The sequence below is a fragment of the Pteropus vampyrus genome, unplaced genomic scaffold, assembly GCF_000151845.1.
Source record: "Pteropus vampyrus isolate Shadow unplaced genomic scaffold, Pvam_2.0 Scaffold74, whole genome shotgun sequence".
Classification (NCBI taxonomy): domain Eukaryota; kingdom Metazoa; phylum Chordata; class Mammalia; order Chiroptera; family Pteropodidae; genus Pteropus; species Pteropus vampyrus.
The window spans coordinates 5,997,381-6,014,148 of NW_011888855.1; the positions used below are offsets into that span (position 1 = coordinate 5,997,381).

The 16,768-nt window shown below is 52.4% G+C and overlaps 1 protein-coding gene, 1 non-coding gene and 1 pseudogene across 10 annotated transcripts in view; 2 read left to right on the top strand and 1 right to left on the bottom strand.

Moving 5' to 3' along the window:
- The window catches only part of JADE2 (jade family PHD finger 2), a 50,684-nt gene that overhangs the window by 17,962 nt on the left and 15,954 nt on the right, over positions 1–16,768 (top strand). For all 9 annotated transcript variants that reach the window (XM_011362321.2, XM_011362316.2, XM_023531921.1 and 6 more), the window contains 6 exons: positions 4,867–5,024; positions 9,544–9,704; positions 10,424–10,635; positions 11,811–11,978; positions 13,698–13,814; positions 14,984–15,448. In XM_011362321.2, coding sequence (XP_011360623.1) covers positions 4,867–5,024; positions 9,544–9,704; positions 10,424–10,635; positions 11,811–11,978; positions 13,698–13,814; positions 14,984–15,448 — 1,281 coding nt within the window. The remainder of the gene's footprint in view (positions 1–4,866; positions 5,025–9,543; positions 9,705–10,423; positions 10,636–11,810; positions 11,979–13,697; positions 13,815–14,983; positions 15,449–16,768) is intronic.
- On the bottom strand, positions 3,418–3,524 carry LOC111741181. Its single transcript, XR_002780922.1, has one exon. It is a non-coding gene; the product is annotated as a U6 spliceosomal RNA (small nuclear RNA).
- On the top strand, positions 12,368–12,486 carry LOC111741223 (annotated as a pseudogene).

Below are 16,768 nucleotides of genomic sequence, written 5' to 3' on the forward strand. Positions count from 1 at the left end.
TCAGGTTCCAGCCCAGGAAAGAGAATTTTTTTAAAAGAAGAAATAGCTGGGTGGTTTGCAGGTGGTATTGCAGTGGTTAAAGGACAATGCAGACCTCCAACAGTGGTTTAACCTCTCTGGGTCTCAGTTTCCACAGCTGTAGGATGGGAGTAATATGAATGAAGTGAGGTTATATATATGAGGCATTTAGCACAGCACCTGGCAGGTCACAACAGGGCAATTACTTTTCACTATTAGCTTTCGTTTCTAATGAGATGAGTTGCTCAGGAAAAAAAATTTGTGATCAAAATGAAGTATCTGGTAGTAATTTCACTGGGCTTTTTCAGGACAGACCCTCAAACATCCTTTGGAGGACTCGGGGCAGGTGCCACTCCTATGCTGGCATTAGGACTCCTCATATGGACAGAGGTCAAGGAGAGGCAGTCTTGGTCAGAGCCATTTGGGACAGTGACCAAGAACAGTTCCTGAATTCCACCTGGAAGAATCTTCTGGACCAGTTCCCTGCCTCCACATTTCCTGCTAGCAGGACAGGAAGTTTCAGAGTTTAGTCATACTTCAGACAAATCCTGAGGTTCATTCATTCATTTACTCACTTGTTCTATAGGCATTTCTTAAGTACCTGTTGTGTGCCAGGCATTTGATAAACTGGCATATTGATAAACGGGATACACATGCAGTCTTTGCCTCTCTCAGCTTGATTATTAGAGGAGATGGATTTTAAACAAATAATTACACAAATAATCGTATTTTGTAATTGCGATAAGTGCCGGAGTCTTTCTTTAAGTAACTAAACTCGGTGCCTCCTTGTCTGAAATACACTTATGATACAATAATTCACCCTTGAGAAAAGGAAGCAGAGCCCAAGGTCCTGGGATAAAATATTCAAATAACATCCACAAATCTTGTGGTCATATATAAGGACTCTTAGTATAGCACAGTGAAAGTTACCCATTGTCATTTGCTTTTGGAGATCATATCAGACTCCGCTGATACTTTCTGGCAGAGCTTGTTTTTGATTCTCTCTAGGAAAATAAGTGCAGAAAGCCAGATAGACTTTTTGATGGTTGTAGAGGGCAAGGCCATGAACTGTGTCTCTACATCTGGGCAGCACAGGGTCTTCGGCTCCCTCCAGAGCAGCACTGGCACCTTGGCACTCAGATTGGTTATCAAATTAGAGTTTTAGACCTCTAAACATTTTTCATAGTGTTTGAAGAAGCTACAATTAACATCCCCTAAGCAGCTCAGCAGAACTTGGTTGCTAGGCAACAGACCTTTAATGACAATTTGTCAATTTCTACCAAAAGAGAAAAATAGTAAACATTCACATTCTTAGAAAATTGCTTGTTTTCCAGCTTTCAGCTTTCTTGCCATGGCACGGCCTCCAGTTCATCAGTGTCTATTTTATTCTTTATTTAGTTTTCATAAATAATTCAAAGGTGTTCCAGGAGAATAATTGAGCCTTTTTTTCAAGCCTAACCTCTGGCAACTCAAAACAAAAAGATGTTTAGGTTACAGCTGGGTTGCCATATTTGTGGACGGGCTTTATATGAATGGACAGAGGCTGCTGTAGAAGGTGCAGAGTACCCAGCTGTAGCCTTAGGCAGCAACCCAGGAAGGTGGTGGCAGATCGTGGAAGGCTTTTGAGTCCTTCAGCCTCTCTTAGCACCTAGCACGTGCCAGGCCTCGTGTGCACTGCTGGGCTCCGACCTGCCGCGCAGCCAGATCTCACTGAGCTTACCTTCTCGTGGGGAGATGTGGCAAGAAACCAGGAGATTCCCATACCGGGGCTGTGGGAGTTCAGAGGAAGCCCAGAACCCAGCCTGTGATCGGGAAAGGCTTCCCAGAGCAGATGTGGGCTGAACTGAGACCTTAAGGATGAAATAGGCCAGCCCAACTTTGGCAGGGGAGGAGAGTGTCTCAGCAGGGTCCTCTCCTGTGCTATGTGCCAAGGGAGAAAAGTGCTCTGGATACTACATTCACGTGGGCACAGGGCCTGGTAGACCCTGCAGCTCAGCCTGCAGGCAGTTGCAGCTTGCAAAAGCCTCCATCTGATTTGCATATTCCAGCCCTTGGGGAAGCCACCTGATTTGACTTTAGGTTAACTCAGGGGCATTGGCAGTGAGCCCTGTGTCCATAGGGGCAGGGGGCCTGTGAGACAGTGCTGGATGGCGCAGGAGTAGTCTTGGCCTGGGTTTCTTTGCCACTGCCTACATGTGGGACCTTATAATAGGCTATTTAACTAACCTGTGTCCCAGGTTTAGCGCCTGCCTCACAGAGTTGTAATAAATTAATTCAAGAACAGCCCTTACACTGGTATTGGGCACAGGGCACTCTGTAAGTGTAGGCTGACACCATTATGATGGTACTGCCCTTCGTGTGCTTCCATGGGTCCTCTGGTGTCCAGTCTGCCACCTGTTCCCTGAGTGACCCAGGACAAAACTTGGAGCTCTCTTGGGACCAGACTCCTCTCTTCCTGACCGAGTTGAGCCTAGTATTCCTTCCTGCTCTAGGTTCTCAGTGCCAAGGCTATTCCTAGGTCAAAGCCACCACTCCGCAGCTGGTCTGGCATGGCACTCTTGTCTCTCGGACTCCAGCTTGGGCGGCAGCTTGATCCTTAGGCTTCAAGCCCTGCAGACCAGAGACTGTGTTGCTCTGTTCACGTGCATGTGCTTGGGATTTCAGCTCTGGGTATATCCACGAGTTGTGTCACCCTGTTAATAATGGGGGTGTAAAAAGCACCATTGAGAGACAGCAGGGGGCCTCAGACTATTCAGATAATTCCCCAGAGAAGCCCATTCATTCATTCACTCAGTCACTGTTTACTGACTACCTACTATGTGCCTGGCACTGAGAATGTATCAGAGAACAGGACAGGCAGGTATGGCAGGGGAATGATGAGAAACCAGCGACACGAGGACACCAGTTAATTTTCAGAAGTGAAAGTGCTGGGAAGTAAGGCAGGATGATGGGCTAGAAAGTGGCTCTGTTGGGCAGTCAGTACTACCTGAATCAAGGTGATCAGAGAAACAATCCTGGAGGAGGTGCTGCTTCAACTACAGCCTGTGGCATCAGAGCAGCAGGGTTTGGCTGTCATACCCCTTTGCTCGCCTGGGTCGAAAGAACTACAAGGCAGTGATGAGTCTACTGTGCGTTCTGTTCATCCGCCAGGTCCTGTACTGGGGCCCAGAGGGAAGTAAGGCCCAGGCTGCTGCTGGGAAAGGCCCTGAAAAAAGTACCGAGAGTGCTCAAGTTTGTGTTCTGGTATCAGCCAACTTACTGCTTGCTAATAAGATATGCAAATTATCAGGGCTATAAAATCTTAGCCACATTCCATCTTCTGTTTAATTAGCATTTAATCATAATCTCATATAATTTTTTTTCACACTGGCATCCTAATTAAATGTTAGGGTGTTAGTCTTTTTTACGGAATGCTCTACGAATTTGCGTGTCATCCTTGCGCAGGGGCCAAGCTAATCTTCTCTGTATCATTCCAGTTTTACTATATGTGCTGCCGAAGCGAGCACTAGGGTGTTGGTCTTAACAGTTAAATTATATCGGAAAAAATGGAGTCTTCAAGAAACTCGACCTTTTTCAAGCCAGGGCTCTCTCTAGCTAGACACAGGCATTAATTAGGTTTCTGCAAGATGCTGCCTCGAACCCCCTTGGTGCCCCCATTTCAGTTGTTTTCTTGCTGTCATGGCCCTAGATTTGAATGAGACACACACAACCAGTGATTTAGGCCCTGATCAGGCAGAGGTTACTGTGAATGGGTTTGTCACGAGCCTCTGGAAGGCCAGCAGATGCTGACTTGTCCTGGAGGGGGTCCAGGACTTGGAGTTTGGTGTGAGGCCTGGGGGACTCCTCGAAGTAGTTTTTCTTGTCTCGGTGATGCAAACTCTCCTTTAACTTGTGACTCTCATGTAATGATCACTGGGAAGCTGGTACCTGTGCAAGTCACATAGTCGAACTGCCACCAAGTCCTGCAGCAGCCTTTCCTGGGAGGTCACAGTGAGGTCAGGCAACCAGGGCAGGAGGGGCACTGCCGGTGCTGCTGGGGCTGGGCTTAGAGATTGTTTTGCAGTAGAGAGGGAGCAACAGACAATGTTGAGAAAAGCATTTTCCCCTGAGTGACCAGAAGAAAAACCAGAGTGCGAGGGTGTAGCCACTTATGGCCTGGCTCTGAGGGAACTCAGATGGACTTGACTGAGAAGGATTCAGCCTCATCTTTCTCCTGCCCTATCGCACACACAGGCCGCGACTGTAGAGCTTCTGCTGAGCAGGGCACGTGGTATCCTTGTTCTTGAGGGACCGAGGAGATCTTGACCAATGGAAGGTCTTTATCTAGGCTGCCACAAACCCCAGCCTCCACTCAGCTATTTGCATATGGTCCTGGCATTTCATTTGCCTGGGATTGGCGCCCTGCACTCTTTAACACCTCCACTTGTGCCTATGGTGCAACTGCAAACATAGTTTTAAACCTTCATCTGAAATTCCCTGAACACTTACTTAATGACAGTGTAATGTTCACAGAGGCCTTTCTTCCATCTGATTTTTCCGCTTGTTTTGTTTTGATTTGTTTTGTTTTTTGCCTTTCCCAGTGTTTCTTCTTCTGTCTGAGGTCCATTCACATTCATCACTCAATTCTTGTCCTTTAACAGTTCAGAACACATTCAACACATTTATTGAGCATCTTGCTGGCTTCAGAGAAGATGCATTATTGTACTTAGTGCATTTGTGTTGCCTTCTGACTTAGAGTCAGTGGGCAGAGAGCCACGTGAGTTGCATTTGCCTTTCCCTCCTCTGGCCTGTGGAGCAGACCACCCAGAAGCAGTCTGAAACCACTCTCTCCACCCTTGTTCCCACCAGGTTTTCCGGACAGACTTGATCACAGCCATGAAGATCCCAGACTCGTACCAGCTCAGCCCGGATGATTATTACATCCTGGCGGACCCATGGCGACAGGAATGGGAGAAAGGCGTGCAAGTGCCCGCTGGGGCAGAGGCCATTCCAGAGCCCGTGGTGAGGTGAGCCAGGCAGCCCAGGCCCACAGGCCACAGGCAGGGGAGGAAGGGGAGACAAGGACCCAGCAAGGCACCTGCCATTCCTGGGATTCCTCTCTAGCTCAACTCTGTTCTTAGATTCTTTTGGACCATAAACCATTGAAACGTTCCAGAAATACTGGTAGTTTACCTTTAAAGCTAAGGGCTTGGGCTCAGCTCTGGAACCAGACAACCTGAGTTCAAATGGCCACTCACATTCAATGTGACATTGAGTCAGAAATATAATCTCCCTGGGCCTCGATTTCCTTGTCTGCGAAACAGGAATGATGACAATAACACCTGCCTCTTACGGTGGTCGAGATGATGTAGAGAAATGATGCAGGAAAGGCACTTGGCACAGGGCCTGGCACACAAGGACTTGGTAAAAACTGGCCGTGGATTAGCTTGATGTCAGTCCAAACTGGGTCCCACAGCACAGCTCATCAGGGATATCTTCAGGCTTTTAACTAGTCCTTAAGACAGAGATAAGCCATGCTTCTTAAACCTTTCCAAGGAGGCCTGAGCGGGAGAGAGTTGTGTGCACCCAGTGGATGCTCAGGAAGCAGTTGCTATGACCAGCATCTGAAGAGTCCCCTTGCCAGAGCTGGGTCAGGGCTGAGTCCTCGCTGGGCTTCATAGCCTTCTGGGCTTGTGGGTCAGAGACCCCCTGGTGCTCTTGTCAGGAGGTGGCCCCATGGCCATGGGCCTTGCCGCCAGCAGCAGAGTTCAGCCAAGTGCTGCTTTCTGCACCCTGGGAAATCCTCCAAGTCAGTCTTGGGGCAGAGAGGCCTGCTGTTCTGGCCTCCTCCGCCCACCAGCCCTCCAGAGCTGGGCAGCTCATGTTATTGGCAGCCCACTCCTGGCTTTGGCAGCCCCATGGCTCTCAGTTAGGCCCTTTTGACCAGGCCTGGGGCAAAGGTCGCAGCCGTCACCTCCCATGACATTGACGCCGTAGCTTCCTGGCAGCCACACCCATGACTGGCTCACAGATACCCAGTACCTGTTTGCTGCCAGACCTGTGCTGGGCATGGGACTACAGAAGCGAAGCAGACCGATCCCTGCTCGGGTGCTCGGTGAAGATTGGGTGCTGGGCAGAGCTCATCCTCCTGTGGCTCCTGAGGGCCGAGTTCCTACCAGCATTTGACTGGGGCCTTTGGAGAACCAGGAAGCTCCAGGCCTTTCCAGAAAGGAGTACATGTGAGATATGGAGAAAGAATTCATTCTCCACATCCCCTGCCCAGGGCTAAGAACATGGGTCAGGCTTCTAGCCAGTTTTGCGCCCTTACCTCTGCAGACTGAAGAACTGTTACTGCGCTCTTTGAGCCTGTTCCTTCCCCTGTCAAACGGGGCTGAGAACAGTACCTGCCTGGTGTGGTGGAATGAGAAAACACAGCCCAAAGGGCTAGGGTGATGCGGGGAGGGGCGGGCCACCAGCTGGGCAGAGAGGGGTGAGTCTTGATTAAGCTTGGCCTAGCAGTCTGTCCTTTCTCCTTGATGTCAATGTCAGGGGGTTCCAGAAACATCCGCTGGCCTGAGTAATTAATTGCAGATGCTTCCACACCAGTAGCTTGGCTTCGGTCTGCCTGCCCGGTGCTTTATCTGTTGACATCAAGAGCAGCAGAGCACGTGTTCACATGGCTCTGGCTCTAGTAGGTGTGTTCTCCACATATACACAGCTGCTTTAAGTTGACAGGAACCAGGCACTCCTGGCCTGTCCATGCTCTCTCAGGATAGACCGGAGGGGGAGGGGGAGAGGTGTTCTCTTGGTGAGATCTCCATGCCCCGTCTTCCCCTGTCTCCCTCCCACGCGGTGTCTCCAACTTCCTGAGTGCCTCCTACTGCACGGCCCCCATCTGGAAGCCAGCATGGCAGCCTCTGCAGTCAGTGTTGTTACAGGAACTCTCTTCCTGACAACTTGCTGTGCTGACCCTGTTAGGTTCATCTTCTTTAATTATCATTTTAGCCCCAGAAAGTTGATATTACTGTCCCCATTTTATAGATGAGGAAGTTGGGAAATTCTGGGGAATTCCCTGCATGACCGTCAGGGCCTAGCAGGCCAGAGCAGGAAATCACAGGCCACAGGAACAAGCCCTGGATTGCCCCAGTGAGGCCCAGAGAGAGTCTTGTGCCATGATCACTCTACATGCTGGATCTGACATCCCACCCCCAGCTGCTACCCCGACCCACTCTGTCCTTCCCTCCCCGCCTAGTCCTCTTTGGCCCTTAGGTAGGTCTGCCCACCTCATGGTCTGAAATTTATCTGGATAATGCGAATCTGTCTTTCCCCCAGATCAAGAATTGAGTGAGGGCCTATACTGTTCTCTCAGTGTGGCCAAGAGACTCAGCCCAGGGCCAAACCAACCTCTGGTGTCTGTCTGGTCTTCTAGAGTAGAGACTCTTTCCTCTCCCAGACTCCAGCCCAGCTATCTGACACCTCCTCTCAGCTGACCTCAGTTCTGCTGGCTACCACTGAGACCAAGGCCCTGGCCTATGGTCACGTTGGTCCATGCCTGGCGAGAGTGCTTCCTTCGTAGCCAGAGCCAGAAGAGGCCACACAGATGAAGGTGAGAGGCCCAGGAAGCACAGGAAATGCCTTTTCTTTGTGACACCTTTATCCCCAGCTTCCTAGAGAAAGAAACGTGATTTTAGCCCCAAGAGCTCTGGCAAGATGGCAGCTGACTGAGCACACAGGTAGTTATACCAATAGGTGGTGAGCATTCGGACAAAGATTATCCAAAACCCTGACTAAGCACATGCTGGGGACACAAACAAAGCAAAGTCACAACAGCAAAATCAGTCTGTGTTTTTAAAGGAATGTATTGATTCAAGTAAGAACCTCATGAAGAAAGGCAGAATTTCTTAGGACGAGGAGTATTTGTCTTCTATTTCGAATGACCTGTTAGTCATGCACTGTCATCTCCTAAGGCCTTTCCTCATCTGGGCCTCTGCGCGGGGAAAGGGGGCACCAAGCCCTTTGCCTTTCTCCTTGCCCCTCTCAACCTCCTCTGGGCCTCCCTCCTGGCCAGTCTGCCTCCTGTCTCTATCCTTCCTGCCCCTCTTGCTCACATCCGGGGCATTTCCTGGAGCCCAGGAGCCCTCCCCATAGCTCGGCCCTGTGTCTGTGCCATCCAGGGCCCTGCCCTCCCCTCTCCAGTCGGGCGCTGAGTCACAGCCCCTGGCAGCCCTGCCTCCGACCCCAGGAGGCCTCTTGGGCAAGTGAGGGGCCTCTCAGCCCCAGCAGGACTGGCCAGATGGAGGCCATGCTCTGCAGCAATAACCATGGCAACCGGTGGGGGTGGGGGGAGCTGGCATATTAACTGGCATCAGGAACTGAGGGGCAGCACACAGCTGAACCAAGAGAGGACACTGCCCTCGCAGGGCAAAAGCCCTCATATTCCATTTCAGAAGGAGCAAAGTGACTTCTTAAAATATACACTCACATGCATATATTGCTCACTGTGTGCCAGGCACTGTTCTAAGAGCATTACAGGTGTTTATCCATTTCATTCTCACTCCAGTCATAGAAGGGAAATACTATACTTATTAGCCCATTTTTTGAGATGAGGTCACTGGGGCACAGAGAAGTTAAGTGGCTTGCCCAGACTCACACAGTAAGTGGCAGAGCGGGGCTTTGCTCCAAGCTGCCTCAAAGGCAGAGCCGTAGCCTGAGGGAGGGCCAACCTGGACTGTGATCCTCGGACTGTTGTAGGTGCATCTTTAGTATCCAGGGGAGGAGGCTTCCATCTTGGGGCGGGGAGCATTGTAGGCAGAGACTCATGGCTCAGGTAACAGTCTTTCTGGGGGAAGGGCAAGGTGTGTGAGCAACACTGTGTCCTCTATAGCATTAAACCTTTTATGTGGAAAGGGCCACTCTGGGCTGCAGTGGTGAAACCAGCCATGACACTGCCACACCCCAGAGGAGACCTAGATTCAGTTCCCCTCAGGCTGTAGGTGAAAGAGGGCCTAGGGCTTTCGAAGGTATGGGGACAACCCCTGGCCTCTCCCCAGCCTTGAGAGTTATGCTGAAGGACCTGGAGCCAGCCACCTGGCTCTATCCTACTTGTCTCAGAGTGGCTGGCACCGGGCACTGCGCAGGACAGCACTTGGGATGCTTCCCACAGTTCTGGGCAGGGCATATCCAGATCATGGGGCTTCTGCTAAGACCCAGGTACCCTGGTGGGAGGGGCAGTAAGGGGTGTGCTCTGGGCAGGATGGAGTTTGTGGATTGCGCAAGGGTTGTGGATCAGCCCCAGCTCTGCCCCACAACCCGTTGGTCTCCTGTCCTGCTTAGTCACAGTCATCTGAGACTGCAGGGTGGGCAGGTGGGAGGAGGAAGTATAAGAAGGGAGAGGAAGGAGGTGGGCCCTGCTTGGCACTAAAGTCTCACCTCACTTGCCCACCAGCTTCTCACCTGGGCTGGCCAACTCACTGTAGGCCCCCAGACCCAGCGAGGGTAGCAGACTGAGGGTCCCTCCCCTCATGATTCCCCCTCTTGATTTCCTAGGATCCTCCCGCCGCTGGAAGGCCCCCCCTCCCAAGTGTCCCCTAGCAGCTCTGAACTTGGCGAGGGCTCCCAGCCTGATTGGCCAGGGGGCAGCCGCTATGACCTGGACGAGATTGACGCCTATTGGCTGGAGCTCATCAACTCGGAGCTCAAGGAGATGGGTAGGTGACCTGCCAGGCCAAGAATGGGATCGGGGCAAGCCAGGCAGGTTTTTCTCCTTAACCCCAGCATCCTCACCCTCAGAAGGGCAGAGGCCACAACTGGGCTTTGGCACTGAATGGATCTGGGGAGATGGTCCCTGCAGCACCACTGATTGGAGAAGTTATGTGGTATCTCTGTGCCTCAGTTTTCATAGATGTCAGGTGAAGGGTGATAATAGCATGTAATCGACAGAGTTCTTGGGAATATTGTTAATAAGCCTGACCGTTACATAAAGAGTGAGGGAGCACACAAGTGATTCTAGGATGACAAGTGGGGTCGAGTCAAGTCAACCTCCTGGCTGAAACCCACTAACATGGTGAGGAAGGACCAGCTCTGTCATATGCAGCCACCTGTGGAGATCCCACCATACACATAGCACAAGCAGTGGATTCCCCATGGAGTCAGCCACATCCCAGAGATACTTCTGTGTTATCTGCATGTTCACGTGTGTGTGTGTGTGTGTGTGTGGTCACAGGCAGGCTGTCTGAAGTCAGAACACCACGACAGGCCCCCAGAGCCTTTGAGATTGGAAGGTCCAGCCCATTCGATTTTCAGACAATGGAGCTGAAGCCCATGACAGTACACACATTTGTCCAGGTCATAGTAGGGGAGTGCAGATCCTTCTGTACATCTGTCCTGAAAAGTGGGCTCCTCACACCCTCCCTTGCTGTCCTCACAGAGAGACCAGAGCTGGACGAGCTGACCCTAGAGCGTGTGCTGGAGGAGCTGGAGACACTGTGCCACCAGAATATGGTGCGAGCCATTGAGACCCAGGAGGGGCTGGGCATCGAGTATGACGAGGACGTTGTGTGTGACGTATGCCGCTCTCCCGAGGGCGAAGATGGAAACGAGATGGTCTTCTGTGACAAATGCAATGTCTGCGTGCACCAGGTGGGCAGGCCCCTACGAAGGAGGTCAAGAGGGGAGGAAGGGGCTTGGCATGAGTACCCCGAGGTGCCAGGGACACCCAGGGCCCCTTGGCCCAGCTCCGTCAGGCAGACTTGAGTAATTACCCATTGGATGGTGTTTCTTCCCTCTCCCGTCAGCCTCCCTCAGACATTTTCCTCTGAACACGCTGCCCTTGCCCTCCGCTCTCTATTCCTCACTGTTCTGAACTTACAGAGAGGCAGCACAGTGTAGTGACTGAGAGCAAAGCCTAGAGCCAAGATGCCTGGTTTCAAATTGTAGCTCTGCCTTGTACAAGCTCTGTGGCTTTGGGCAAGTTTCTTAACCTCTCTGGACCTCTACTTCAACTATAAATAAAAGTAAGTTGAGAGGAGTAAATTACTTACTGTGAGTTATTTTCACAGAACAATATCATAAGGGCTATAAGTATTTGTTACCATTATTGATAATTATAAAATGTCCTTCTTGACCAGGCCCCCATCTTGATCTTGGGTCCAGGACCCTAGGTCTTAGGCATCTCTGGGCCTTATTGCAGAAGACGACCTGACTGGAACACAGTGGACCTACTTTGTCCCTGACTTGGATGCCCCGCACCTACCCACTACTGCTCGAGTAGCTCCCGGGGAGCTCCGAGGGGCTTCACCTAGCTGGCGAGTGGGTAGGCAGTACTCCGCCATTCATCCACGCCCCTTAGACACAGCCGCTCTTAGGTCCATCAGTCCTAGGCTTGACCAGGAGGATCTCCCTTGGCAGAGATCCCTGTGGAAGAAACGGGTGGAAGCTCTGCTCTTTGTCCTCAAGCAAGATATATACCAAAATTTGTACTCAACTTCAAGCAGTTCATGGACACTTCTGAGGTCCATCATCACTGGTTAGAAACCTCTGCCTAAAATTGACTGTCCTCCCAGCAGAGGGCAGACCTGAGCCCTTTCACAGGATTGTGAAATTGTGTGTGACCTTTCAGGTACACAAAGCAAGTAAAGAAGAGCCCTTGCTTTATGACTTTCGGGGGAAGTCTCCTTGCCAGAGCCTGGTAGCTGGTAGCGGTGTAGCTTCGTCACTCCTACCTGGGGCTAGGGCTGGAACCATTCACAGCTGACCGCTGACCAGATGCGGATTGGACAATGCCTCTGATTCGTGACCGCCTGCTCTCTCCCCAGGCATGCTATGGGATCCTCAAGGTGCCCACAGGCAGCTGGCTGTGCCGGACGTGTGCCCTGGGTGTCCAGCCAAAGTGCCTGCTCTGCCCCAAGCGAGGAGGAGCCTTGAAGCCCACCAGAAGTGGGACTAAGTGGGTGCATGTCAGCTGCGCTCTGTGGATTCCTGAGGTGGGCAGACATGGGGGTGGGCAGCCCTGGGGAACAGCTATGGGGAACAGCCTTGGGGAAGTCGGTCTGCGTGGTACTCAGAACTCAGGTAGCAAGAGATGATGGGCCACATAAAATGGGGATATCTCAGATATTGAACTGAGGTAGCAGCCCACAGGGAACTTTGCCAGTGGACTTGGGCAGAACTTCGGTGGTGGTTTTCATGGGAAAATGAGATTATAGGCTCCTGGAGGATCCAGTGGTAGGTCAAAGCTGACTCCAGGGAAAGCAGGTTGAGGGTCCCCTAGCTAGGCAGTGGTTCCAACCAAAGTCAAGCTGCCTGTTTAAAACAAAATAAGCCAACTGACCTAAAAAGAAATCGGGCAGTGAGCCTAATTAAAAGTTGGATAGTCTACAGCCATGCCACCCTGAGCAAATGCAATCCCATCTGATCTCGGAAGCTAAGCAGGGTCAGGTCCGGTTAGTACTTAGATGGGAGACCACCTAGGAAGACCAGGTGCTGTAGGCGGAAAAAAATAAAAAAATAAGGGATTGTAAGCTGACGAGGTTCTTGCAATCTGTGAGGTCAACCAAGGGTTGCCTCGCCTAAAAAAAGAAAAAGTTGGATAGTGGGCCTGCTGTTGTGGCTGTGGCTAGATAGAGGGGTGGCTTGGGTCTGGGTGAGGAGGGACTATGGGTGACAGGCTGGACCCACTGTGAGTTATCTGAGGCTCTGGGCTCCCAGAAGGCATCCCATTTTATTTGAAATAGGAAATGCTGAAATTTACTGGAGTTCCAGCTCCGGTCCTTCTGTGCGCTGTGACCCAGAATGAGGCCCGGCTCCAAAGCTGACTGTGCCTGGAAGCAAGCCAGGTAGCCCCGTCAGAAGGCCTCACCTTCCTGGGCTCCCAGTCTGAAGGTCTTTGCTGAGACTCACACTACAGGCTTCTGTGATGATGGCAGTTGTGTCAGCAGTAGTCACTTGCTCCCAGATCAGCATCTTGAAGGCTGGGACTCTCTCTGAGTATATCGTGGGCTGGGCACAGCAGGGCCAGAGAGAACCAACAAGGACCCCACTGTGGGGGCCTCTTGATTCAAGATCTCTGGACAGGGGCCCTTCTTCTATCCTTAGGCATGAGCAGTGGGAGGACAGGTTATGCCCAGGAGATTTGGGCATGGTTGTAGGTCTGTCTGCATAGGAGGGGCTAAACAAAAGCACATTCCCATTGGGCAAGAAAGCCCTGAGGCCTCGAAGAAGAAAATGCTGCCTTGGGGGCTCTACTTGCTGCCCCCAAAACTAAATACAAGTTATGATAAGAACTCCGAATATGCTATTACAAATGCTGGAGGTACAGAAGAGAGGGGGAGCTTGCATGTATTCATTCATTATGTGTGTATGCACACACACACACACACACACACGCACACACACACGCACACACACACAAGCATCTCTGTCTCGAGTGCCACATAGTCATAGGCACACACCCTTAGTCAGCTACACACACTGATGTGCACTCTGCCACAGTCACAAGTAATGTAAGATTTATCACAGGTGAGCATACACTAACATGCTCAACCCAGCAGTCAGCTTGGGACAGTCAGGAAGGACTTGGAATTTAGGGGCTCTCCCTCTGCCCTGTCTGCCTCCTGCCTGGTTTCAGCAGAGAGCCCCCATTTGGGCTCCTTGGGGCAGACTGAGGATGAGAAGCCTGACACTGCTCCCCGTGTCCCGCCCAGGTCAGCATCGGCTGCCCCGAAAAGATGGAGCCCATCACCAAGATCTCGCACATCCCAGCCAGCCGCTGGGCTCTGTCCTGCAGCCTTTGCAAGGAGTGCACGGGTACCTGCATCCAGGTACGTGGCCATTTCACCCCGCTGCTGCTCCACAGCCTGTGCGAGAACCAGCTGCCACCACCTTTCACCTGCCCCCATGGTGCTATACACACAGCCACTGCTGAGCCAAGGAGGTCTGCGACTAGGACCAGAGTCAGAATCCCACTGGGAGGCGTTCCCCCATCCCAGTCCCTCTAGGCACAGGGCGCAGGCCTGAGAGCCAAGGCTCAGCACCGCATTCCAGGGCTGAGGACTCTCACTTCCCCCAAGAGCAAGTGTCTTTGGCATTAATAGATATATTGACCTCACTTCGAACCAAACTTGACCTGCGGGAGGGCCAGGCATCAGACTTCCTCCAGCAAAGCTACTAGGCTCTCCTGATAAAGGGCAGGGCTTCACCGGTCTGTCTGCAGCAGCGGTTCTCAGATTCTAGTGTGATCAGTATTACCCGGAGGACTTGTTTAAACACAGATGGCTGGGCCTACCCACAGAGGTCCTGATTCAGTCGATCTTTAGTGGGGATGAGAATTTGCCTTTCTAGCAAGTTCCCAAGTGGTACTGATGCTGCTGGTGTATAGGTTGGGAGATGAGGGCATCCTCTCCCTCATCTCTCCAAGGAACAGTTGTCATTGCAAACACTAGATGTGCCTCCACCCATTTGTGAGACTTTCAGAATGGCTTGTGAGTGCAGCAGAAAGGGACACTTGAATAGTTGGACGGGTTGTTGCTGAAACAGTTAATAGCTGCAAGCAGCCTCCATCCAAGACTGGGAGGGAGGGGCAAGCCCTGGTTGGCCCCGGCTGCCTGGGCAAGAAGGGAAGGAAGGGGTCCAAGTCCAGCCCTTCTTCCTAGAGGGCAAAGGAGGAGGCAGTGACCCATCGTCAGCCTCTTTTCTTTTGTTGCCTCTGATTCCAAAGTCATTTTGCCCACGCAGACGTGCAGCTTGCCCCAGAGGGGTTGTCCAGTCATCTGATTGTTGATCCCCGCCATATAAAGTGCTAAACTCCGTTTCCTTTCCATTTCCCCCTTCCCATCTGCCATAGCGTCCTCCCTCCCACCCTACGGGTTGTTGGGAGCCCTTGCCATTTTGTTTAGGGTCTTACCAGCTTTCTGCATTCTGTATTCCCTGGGGGATGCCCCACATCCTTCCCTCCTACCAGGGCCTGACGTTGCCCTTCCTGTTCCTCCAGTGCTCCATGCCTTCTTGCGTCACAGCATTCCACGTTACCTGCGCCTTTGACCATAGCCTGGAAATGCGGACTATATTAGCAGACAACGATGAGGTCAAGTTCAAGTCATTCTGCCAGGAGCACAGTGATGGCGGCCCGAGGGGTGAGCCCACGTCTGAGCCCGTGGAGCCCAGCCCAGCCGCCGAGGACCTGGAGAAGGTGACCCTGCGCAAGCAGCGGCTGCAGCAGCTGGAGGAAGACTTCTACGAGCTGGTGGAGCCAGCTGAGGTGGCCGAGCGCCTGGACCTGGCCGAGGCTCTGGTTGACTTTATCTACCAGTACTGGAAGCTGAAGAGGAAAGCCAATGCCAACCAGCCGCTGCTGACCCCCAAGACCGACGAGGTGGACAACCTGGCACAGCAGGAGCAGGACGTCCTCTACCGCCGCCTGAAACTCTTCACACACCTGCGGCAGGACTTGGAGAGGGTGAGTGCCCCTGCCGCCCGCCCACCCGCCTGCCTGGCGGGCCATCCCGGGAGGCCTTCCCTCTTCATTCTCACCACCCTGGAGCAGCCATGGCTTCCTCCATGGCTGTGAGCTCACGCTCAGGGGCCGAGGGCCTCCAGCTCTCAGACAGGGTTGGGGTAGCTGATACTTTGCAGAACAAGATCCAGCTAATGAGTTTGAGTCCCTTTGTCCCAGCCCTTTTGAAGGCCTGGCGAAGGGTGGGGGCCCTGCCCCCATGAGCTGGGAGACACCAGACCTGGAGCAAGGACCTAGACTTCTATCTTCTCATAGCCTCCGGCCCCTTTTATGGTCTCTGTGGACCCTGCCTGGTCCCAACACACGAGCTTCTGCTTAGAGTCAGAGGCAGAGGAGGGACTAGGAATCACAAGCAGATTGAATCAGCTTAACAGGTATATGCTGGGCCAGGGCAGGGAAGGGTGTGAACAGAGGCGTGAATGAGGGTGGGCTGGAGACCAGCAGCCGCCTGCGTGGAGTGTAAGGATGGGGCTAGGTGGGTGGACACAGTGGTCTGGAAGCTGCAGAAGCGTTTTAAGCAGGGACTGTTCTCCTGTGACTGCAAATTCTAAACACTCAACCTGGAGGAGGCGTAGATGGGTTGTCTAAAGCCCCCCAGCTGTGTGCTGGGGAACAAGTGATCTTGGCTTGGTCCAGGGTGGTGGCTTCGGGGGCCGAGCTGAGTGAAATGAGAAAAGGGTTCAGACTCCATGGTTTGGGGCTGGGTTGTGGAGATTGGGAGGCAGTGAGAGTCGCTTTCCTAGAGCATAATGGCCTCCAAAGCTTCCAATCCCTCATACTCCTCCAAGAAAGGTGAGAGGGTCCTGCCTTCTGTGGGGTGTGCCCCTGAACTTGGCTTTTCTGGCACTACTCCCCTGTTACCATCAGCTGATAAAGTACCACGCACAAGCTAGGGGCAACCTGAGGAGGAAGCAGTATGTTCTGGTTCCTTGGTTCTGGTTCCTTGGTCCAGTCTCTTGAACCTCAGGTGCTGCTCTGGCCTCTCCTCTGTGGCATGTTCAGTTCTAGGGGTCCAGAGCACACAGGATCACTTCCTCCATGAGTGCAGACACATTTCCCCAGGCCATTTTAGGAAGCAGCCCTGGGCGGAAGCATCAAGGGGGCTTCGTATGACCTGAGGCAGAAGCTTTTCTTAACATGCATCTCAGTCGGCAAATCTGTAAAATAGGAAGAGCACCTTGGCAGGTATTGTGCTGGGGGGAAGGCATGAGGTGGAGGCTCTGAGACTGGACCTGGCTTCCCCACCACCCTCACCCCACTCAC